Source organism: Malurus melanocephalus, unplaced genomic scaffold, assembly GCF_030028575.1.
Source record: "Malurus melanocephalus ecotype Western Australia unplaced genomic scaffold, MMel_1.1 scaffold_307, whole genome shotgun sequence".
Lineage (NCBI taxonomy): Eukaryota > Metazoa > Chordata > Aves > Passeriformes > Maluridae > Malurus > Malurus melanocephalus.
The window spans coordinates 72,081-81,349 of NW_026623539.1; the positions used below are offsets into that span (position 1 = coordinate 72,081).

At 48.4% G+C, this 9,269-nt stretch overlaps 1 protein-coding gene across 1 annotated transcript in view; it reads right to left on the minus strand.

Moving 5' to 3' along the window:
* Positions 1-9: 9 nt before the first annotated feature.
* LOC130579997 (runt-related transcription factor 1-like) overlaps positions 10-9,269 on the minus strand; it is a 24,692-nt gene continuing 15,432 nt past the window's right edge. The window contains exon 3 of the mRNA XM_057377220.1: positions 10-756. Within this exon, the coding sequence (XP_057233203.1) occupies positions 644-756 (113 nt within the window). The 3' untranslated portion in view covers positions 10-643. The remainder of the gene's footprint in view (positions 757-9,269) is intronic.

Below are 9,269 nucleotides of genomic sequence, written 5' to 3' on the forward strand. Positions count from 1 at the left end.
CGCTCTCTCCTTGCCCATCTGCCCCACCGTCCCTTTTTTTCACCCAGACAGAACCGTCTGCCCKCAGCACCTGAACAGAACCAGCTCCTGTGTGCAGGGCTTGGGCRTTCCCCGGGAATATCAAACCCTTCAATTCCTCCTTGTCCTTAATCCCTTTAAAAAAGGGAAGAAAGAAAGGAGGAAGGGTTGGCTCCCTGTGCAATAACTGGGTGCCCCCAAGCTGTCTCTCAGCTGAGGCTCAGGGAACTCCAGCAGGCAGCAGTCATGGGAAATATTCTTGTGACTCAGCCTGAAGGGTTTGATCAATGCCATATTGGCTTCCAATGTTTTCAAATCCTCTTAACATCTGAAAAGCAAGAACTGATGTACAAAGTATTCACTGACACCTTTTCCCAGAATCCCTCCTGTCAACCCTTGGACATGAGCCGAGCCTTGCCTGGATGGATGTTTCAGAAATGCAAGTCACTGGAGCTGGTGGACACCCATGAAAAAAGAAAACTTCAGGAAGGCAGAATTAAAGCCATTTGTAGGACTTACAACCCTCCCATTTCTCCACGTGCATTGGATATTGCTGGATTTCATGAGGATGGGGATCAGCCCCTACATTCAACCAGTTTATCCCTCTGGGAATGCTCTCCTGAGCTCACTTACTTCGSGGTTCCCGAGGTCCATCCACRGTGATCTTGATGGCTCTGTGGTACGTGGCTACTTGGGGCGGATTTGTGAAGACCGTGATAGTCAGAGTGAAGCTTTTCCCTGCAACAGGAAAAAAGAAAAYRTTACTGAGCAAAAAAWAAAATCCCTGAGCAAGYGTTGAGAAAAAGCAAATTCCTAGTTTCTGGTAAGCTCGAACACCCTGCAAGGCACTAAAAGGTTTTATGGGGTGGAGAATGCTGGTGCTGGATGTGTTCCCTCTGTGGCAACAGCTCAAAGCTTTCAGGGAAAGAAAATTAATTTATATTTAAATCATCTACGCTCTGTTTGTAAAAAAAGGGGAGGTTACCCCTGACAGCCAGGGTTTATCTGATATTCCTCACTCGGGTGTGTTATCAGCACTTTCCAAAGGGTGTTCGCTCAGGGAGGCTGGGAAATCGTGGCTGGCTCTTCCAAAACTGCCACGGGAACCTGAGCAGCAGCACCAGTTAAAATGAAAGAGAACTCGGTGCTCGGATCCCCCAGGCAGATCATAAAACCCCACACTGCGGTGGAGGCCAGCAGGAGATCAAKTCCATATTGTCTGAAAATCATCTGCAATTGCAGTGCCAAGAAACAAGGGAACAGGAAAACTACAGCTTGTCCACGGAGAATTAAAGCATTTTATGAAGACACAGCAGAATATAATGCTCAGCTCTTCCATTACTCAGCAAGAAAACTGTGAAGGCCTTTCCCAAATTGTTCTCTGCATGTCATGGCTCTGTTTTGGGAATTGACTGGATTTACTCCTTTTTTTAAAGAACAGAAGCAACATCCTGCATCTTTGATAAGGTTTGATAAAACCTCATCCGTGCGTTCWTATGGTTGGCCTGGGCAGCAATAAAAGCATTGCCTGTCAGCAGCTTCAGCATCGTTATCTCAACATCACAGAGAACTCAGATGCTGACAGGAATCTCTGTAATCAGCCAGACACATCAGGGGGCATCACCCTGAGTGAGATAACCAGGAATTGCAGTCAGAAAATTGAGGTTCTCCTCCTTTGCAGGATCTGCCTCTCTCTTCTGACCACTGTAGTTTCTTCCCTTCCATCCGTTTTTACGGTTGCTCCAATTAACTCCATAAATAAGGCTAAATTTAAATAGAAATGGAAATATCAGTGCCTGCCTCTGGCAGCAATATTGGCCCTCCCGAGGAGCRTTCCCTGGCAGTTCAATCCTCCCTTAATGCAGCTCTGGTGCTAATGGTCTGCAGCGACACCGCAATCCCCGTTCCTGGAAATGGTCCTCATTGCATCCCTGGGAATTCGGGACTCAGCCTCCCTGCTCAGGGGTGAGGAGCTGTGGGGAGGGGAAGCATCCTGGCCAGGATCTTGCAGGAAGGAGAAGAGTCTTGGCCAGGATCTCACAGGAAGCCCCTGGCCAGGGACAGAACCCTCGGGCTGCTGCWGCCAARCCCGGCTCTGCCCCAGAATCACCAYCGGCAGCTGAATGCGAACCTTGCAAATCCCGAAGCCTTTCCACATCCATATCCTTGCCAAAGAGCAATCCTGGAGATGGACAGCACTGTAAACATCCTTTCAGATCTGTCTCAGGGCCTTCAGCCCTGCATCTCCCCTGAGCAAGGATGGCTGAGCTCTTGACAGTCTTTAAACACCAAATTTTGTGATAAAGCATTGCAGCTTTGTTCGTCTTTCCCTGCCAGCACAGCAGGTGTTTCTAGGAGGCATCAGCAATGAAGTTTGATAAATTCTCTCCAAAAAGCTTTATCACCATTGCATCAGACCTAACAAATATCAGACAGGCACCTGTAGATCACAGAACCACAGATTATTCTGATTTGGGACACCCACAGCTCATCCAGTCCAGTTCTCAAGTGAATGGCTTGAASAGGGATTTTTCTTCTTATATCAAAATGTAACTCCCTATATCATTAAATACAACATTTATCATTAAAACAGAAAAACTCTGAAATTATATTTTATTCTCTGTACTAATCTGCGGTGTTTCCATCTTACTTCCAGTCTGGGGTTTATGTTTGGCAACTGCTCTCCTAGAACATGGGGTAAATKTATTTCTTTAGAAAGCTCTGGAGAAGTTTTTATATAGAAAACAGATGCAGAAAAAAACCCTCAACAGTGAAATGTGGCCATAATTCCAGTCTGTAAGACCAGAATAAAGAAAAAGAGAGARAAACCCCCAAGGATCACCAAGTGCAGTTCTGAAATGAAGGATCTGGACCGGGATCTCTCTTCTTCCCAAAATATAATTTCCCTGTGTCGCTAAATACAACACTTACCACTAAAACAGAAAGGAAATTTGAAAGTATTTTTCTTTTTTGGACTAATCTGTATCTCCACCTTGCTTCTATCTTAGGATTTATTTAGTTGACTGCTGCTTTGGTGGAACACAGAGTAAATTTATTTCTTTAGAAAGCTCTGGAGAAGTTTCTACAGAGAAGATAAACACAGGAAAACCCCAACAACAATGCAGTAACACATGGCCATATTATCAGGCTACAAGTTCAGAATAACAAAGAAGAGGGAGCTGATTTTWTTTTATTTTTAAAATATTTTCTACAGCACGGGCTCGTCCAAGGCTGTRACATGAGCTGGCAGAGCAGGAAGACACAGGGCTGCTCCCTGTTGCCAGCAGATGGTTCCTTCAGCCCATTCTGGATAACCCCAGCCCCACAGAACCCTAAATCTGGCTGTCACTCCCTGCTGCTCACCAACACTGGGTTTTACTCCCTGGTTCTCCTGTGCCATTTACACACAGATTTATTCAGTGTTTTTTTCACTCCTGCATTATTCATCGTTTCTGGGGCTGGTGAGCACAGGTTGGGTTGGACAGATTGTTGGTTGAATCTGAGTTTTATGKGTATTCCTGGTTTGGGATGACAGCAGGGCCACAAACATCTCCTCCTGGCTTTTATGGGTCATGATACTGATTTTATTTCCAGCAGCACTTGCATGAGATGCCCGAAGCGTGTCTGCACAGATTGCTCAAAACTGAGTCTGACAGAGCAGGYCTGACCTCCCTGGGGAGTGTAAAAAGAGATCAAACACTCCCAAAAGTCATCCTGGAACTCTGGCCATGTTTGGGTTYCTCCAAGGGTCACACTGAAAGTGTCACAGCAATCACAGCAAAAATCTGAGAGCCTACGGGTCCAACATTCCCAAAAATCTGTGCAAAACCACGCAGAAATCAGCTCAGGTCTGTGTGGATGTGAGCCAGTCATTCCTGGGTAATCCTGAAAGTTTTTGATGATGGTGAAAAGGGTTTTGGGTGGCATCAGCATCAAGCTGGGCCTTGCTGGGGTGAAGGGGTCACTTCAGGGCCCTGTTTCTCTCTAGAACTACCCCTGGTGGTTCCTAATGTCAGGGACCTGATTAAAAATAAATAAATAAATAAATAAATAAATAAATAAATAAATAAATAAATAAATAAATAAATAAATAAATATCAGGCCCAAAGTTTGGACTGTCCAGAGCTGGGACAGGGCTCTGCTTTTGCAAATCCTTTGCTCAGACATCGGGGCCTCCTGTGTGTGAGGGCAGAGCACTCAGTGCTTCCACCGGCTCTTCCCTCCCAAATCAGGGTAGGAAAAACTGCCAAATAATGTTTGTTATCACAAGAGCTGTAGGGTCAGAACCCTTCCAGAAAAATGAATGGAAACAACAGCAGCCCTGGCTGGGATACAGGATGGAGTTTGGAAATGTTACCTGGACACTCCACTGGGTTTGCTGCAGGCCGGGCTTCGAAAGTGCTCTCAAGTGTCACAGATTTGGCAGCTAAAGCTGTAGAATTCCAGAATTTCTGAGGCTGGAAAAGCCCTCCCAGCCCACGGAGTGCCAGCTGTGCCCAATGCCCACCTTGTCCCCAGCCCAGAGCACTCAGTGCCACCTCCAGCCCTTCCTGGGACACCTCCAGGGATGGGGACTCCAAAGCTCCCTGGGCAGCCCCTGCCAAGGCCTGAGMACCCTTTCCATGGGCAAATTCCTCCTGGTGYCCACCCTGAGCCTCCCCTGGCCCAGCCTGAGGCTGTTCCCTCTTCTCCAAAGGTAAAATTTGGTTCTTCCTCTGAAGCTCTCACAGTTTTGCCCAATCTCAAGGGACCTTCTGAGCAATACTGTGAAGTCATGTRGGGACAATCCATCACAGCTTTGGAGTCCCCATCCCTGGAGGTGTCCCAAGAAGGGCTGGAGGTGGCACTGAGTGCTCTGGGCTGGGGACAAGGTGGGCATCAGGCACACCTGGGAATCAATGACCTTTGAGGGCTTTTCCACCCTCAGGGATTTTGGGATCCTGGGATCCTGTCCTTTCAATCCAGGCCATCCATGATTTAATGATCAGCCTCCAAGACCAAAGCATCTGCCCGTGCCCTACACTAAACACAGGATTTGCAGCCCCCATTCCATGCTCATCCCACTTTAGGGGCCGGAGCAGGACCAGCCCTGTCCAACAGGATCCTGGCGCTCTCCAGAACTGCCCTGAACAGCTCTAGAGGGAGCAGGAGGCTCGTGAGCTGCGCGCCCTGGGAATGTCTGTGAGGAACCGAGGGGAAAATCTGAATCCCGGGTGAGCAGACGGTCACATGGAGCTCCTGTGTCCTGCTTTAGTCATCCCTGAGCAGTGTCACCATCAGCTGGGGCCATGGCGGGAGAAGGAACCCTAAAAAYAAAAGTGGCTGCGTGGGCAGATGCAACAGGGAGAGAAAATTGTTGGGAAGAGAGGCCACAATTTTTGGTCACTTCTTCCTCTGGCAGATAAAAAAACCAATTATTCCATGGACGAAGGGTCATCCCAACAGAAACAGGGAAAAAAAGGGAGTTAAGCTTCAGGAATCTGGCTGGAGTGGGCAGAAAAAGGCAGGCAAAAGGGTGAGGTTGTTGCGATCACTGCCATTTACTTTTGGGGTTTGTTCTAATAAACATCTRTGCCATTCAATTTGTTTGGTTGTTTGGGTTTTCTTTTTTTTTTCAAAAAATTGTAGCAATAAATGGTTAGATTTAAAAAAGGGAAAAAAAAGAAAGGAAAGGAGCCAAGACTGTCTGTGCTGACAAGGACAAAAACACAGGTGGAAAACAATGAAATGGAAGGCCCAAATGCAACACAAACGACATTACAGACATTTCTGTTACATCAGGGAGAGAATTCCAGGTTCCAGGAGGGAAGCTGATGGTTTTATTTTATATTTTTATCCAGCTTCTACTTTTTATCCGCTGTGCACTGGCATTGAACCACACTCAATGATCCATTTTCTGTATTTTATGGTTCCTCAAGGCGCCTCCCCGGCTCTCTGCCAAAGCCAAGGTCTCTCCTGCATTTTACCATCTCCAGGATGCAATCCACACATCCCACATCCATTCCCAACGGTCACCTCCCCAACACTGGGGCCAGCTTTGGCTGCTCCTTATCCYTGAAGCCCCTGAGCACTCCTGATCTGATCAACAGGATAAGCAGGGCTGACACCACTTGACCCTTTGTGAGTTAACAGCTGCTCCTCCCAGGAGTGAAAGGTTTTTGCAGGTGTTCAAAGCCAGCACCAGGCAAAATTCTGTTTCTTTTGCTCAGCTGGTGAGTTTTTTTTTTTCCTGTCACCAGTGAGAGTTTGGCACAGAATAAAACTTTGCCTCTGATGTTTGGTCTGGTGCAAAAAAAAAAGAAAAAAAAAAAAAGCTGCAGCTGGAGCGAGAGGCATAAAAAAAATACCGTGGTTTGTTTACCATCAACACCACAGATGCCACCGAATTTAAATATGAAATAAAGCTGTTATTCACCTCAGCTGCTCCGAACTGTAAATGGTTTGTAAATCGTGACCACAGCAGGCCAACGGTCCAAACACTCAAATGAGGGTGGTAGCCCAAAAAAAGGCTCTAGGGACAACTCAGAGTGCCAAAAGGGGCTCCAAGAGAGCTGGAGAGGGACTTGGGACAAGGATGGAGGAACAGGAATCAGGGAATGGCTTCCCAGTGCCAGAGGGCAGGGCCAGATGGGATATTGGGCAGGAATTGTTCCCTGGGAGGGTGGGCAGGCCCTGGCACAGGGTGCCCAGAGAAGCTGTGGCTGCCCCTGGATCCCTTTGAGTGCCCAAGGCCAGGCTGGACATTGGGGCTGGGAGCAGCCTGGGACAGTGGGAGGTGTCCCTGCCATGGCTGGGGTGGAATCAAATGATCTTTAAGGTCTCTCCCAACCAAAACCGTTCCACGATTCCAAGAGCTGCCTGTGCAAACCAGTTCCAGGGGGATGCATCAGAGCTCTTTGTGTGTGTTTATGGATGTTTTACRGGGTTTAAATGCATATCAAGTTGGAAATGTGGGAAATACACCCCCTTCCCTCCTGCCAAAGCAGCCTGGCCCAGCACAAACCTGCACTTCCAAACATTTCTGGTGAGTGCCTCACTCTAGGAAGTTCTTCCCTGTGTTTAGGCAGCATCTCCCTACCCAGAATGAAATCCCCATCACTCTAAATCAATAGATGTTTTTTTTCTGCATTTCTGTGGGACCAAAAGGGATCCTGCTGCAAACTGGAACCCCCAGAAATTATGGATTTTTAGTTCCATAAGGATGGAAAAGCAGCTCATTCCTGCAGCAACATGGCTGGTGCTTGCTTTTCCCTTTTCCTTTCCTTCTCAGCTCCCAAATCCTGAATTTTCAGTGCAACAAAGGTGGAAAAGCAGCTCGATCCTTCACGACACAGGGCTGGTCCTGGTTTTTCCTCTTCCCTTTCCTTCCCAGCTCCCTGCAGCACCCCAGACATGCCCTTCACACTCTTTTCCTCCCATTCCCTAAGTTTTTTCCTGTTTCACAACCCCAGCTCTGGGGTGGGAAGCAGCAGAGCTGCTGTGCGATTCCCAGAGCTGGGAGAAGGCTTTGTCTTGGGGTGGAATTCTCTCAATTATTTAAGTGAAGTCAAACCCATGGTGCTCAGCCAAAAAGGCACCAATTATTGTGGCACTTCTAACCCGAGGCCACCCAGGAGTTACATTAAGCAACACAAATTGCATCGCTGAAATCAAGGAACATTAATGGAGACATTGCCAAGCTCAGTCGGATTTTCAAGCTCAAACTGAATTTTACCTTATCTGGGTGATGAGGGAAGTCCTTGTCACCCCTGGGGAGATTTTCTCTGACAATCTGCTCCTTTCAGGAGTCAAAAATATAACTSTGAGTCTGTGAGCTGCAGACATGGGACATCGACCCAGGCAGATGTGGAACCGTGGTGTTATTTTCCACCTGTTCAAGCTGCCGCAGACCCAGAGCTGCTKCTCCCAGAGCCAGTTTGGCTGCTCTTTGGGATCTCAGTTCCTGAGAGGAGATGTGGAAAGACTCCCAAAATGCATGGGAGGAGTCTCAGACAGACCCAGGCCCCATAAAAAGGGAAAAATCCTCATGGGCAGGTTCCTTGCAGGAGGCCGGAGCTGCTCCTTGGGACAGCAAGGGCTTGAAGAAAGGGATGAAAAGGCTCTGGGGGATGCTCAGAGGAGTTTCAAGGGGATCCCAGGATACCMAAGAGCAYAAATATCTTGGGARGCTTCCCTGGAGGAGTCTGGGGCTGCTCCCCGGGATCTCAGATCCCTCGAGGAGATGGGAAGGAGGTTCCAAAGCCACTTTTCCCCTCTTCACTTGGGCTGCAGCAGGGCCAACACTCAAATCCCTTTGCTGAGAGAAACATCTTCCTGATGGGATGAACACCGAGCATTCCAGAAATGTGTCAGTGCCATTTTAAAAATCACATTTCTGCTGGAACGCTGCTTTTCCTCCCTTCCTGGAGCACACAGCACCTTGAGCATTTCCCCTAAAGCTCCCAGAAGCCTCTCCCTGGCCCAGCAGGGATTGCCCAACCCACCAAGCATCCCAAGGCTGGCACTGAGCTCACTAAAACAGCCCCGCTTTTTCTGCCTGTGGGTTTTTTTTAAGGTGGGGAGGAGGTGACAGATGTTTACACTGGAATTTGACAATTTGTGCACARCCAGTTTCACTTCCGTGCTGCTGAGGGGTTTCACTTCCCCGTGCCGTGTGCGGGGTGACGACACGGTCCTGTGCTGTCCCTGACCACAGGGGGGAAAGGGCAGCCTGGTGGCACTTGGTGGCCCTTCCCTCCTCCAGAAACTTGGATGGGATGTGCATTCCTTGGAAAAGTTCATGGCTACGATGGATTTCCCCTGGATTCYGTGTTCTCCCTCTCTCAGGTTRCTGCCTCTGCCACCTTCACTTTGTYTTTGCTGCCAACGTGAGCAGAGATGCCACAAAAGCACAATTCATTCTGTTTAGAGAACAAAAATGTGCGGCAGCTGAGTAGGATGGGTAGGAAATGGTCACAGCCATGGATCAGAGAGGAGCTCAGCAGAAGACAAAAGGAGAAAATAACAAAGGTGGGAAAATAACCCTGAGGATCTTGGGGAGGGCATAAATAAAAGAGGAGGTCTCTGGGGACTAGGTGCCCTACAACAGAATCCCAGACTGGTTTGGGTTGGAAGGGACATTAAAATCACCTCATTCCAACCCCTACTGGTCTAGGAACACCTCCCACTGTCCCAGGCTGCTCCCAGCCCCAATGTCCAGCCTGGCCTTGGGCACTCAAAGGGATCCAGGGGCAGCCACAGCTTCTCTGGGC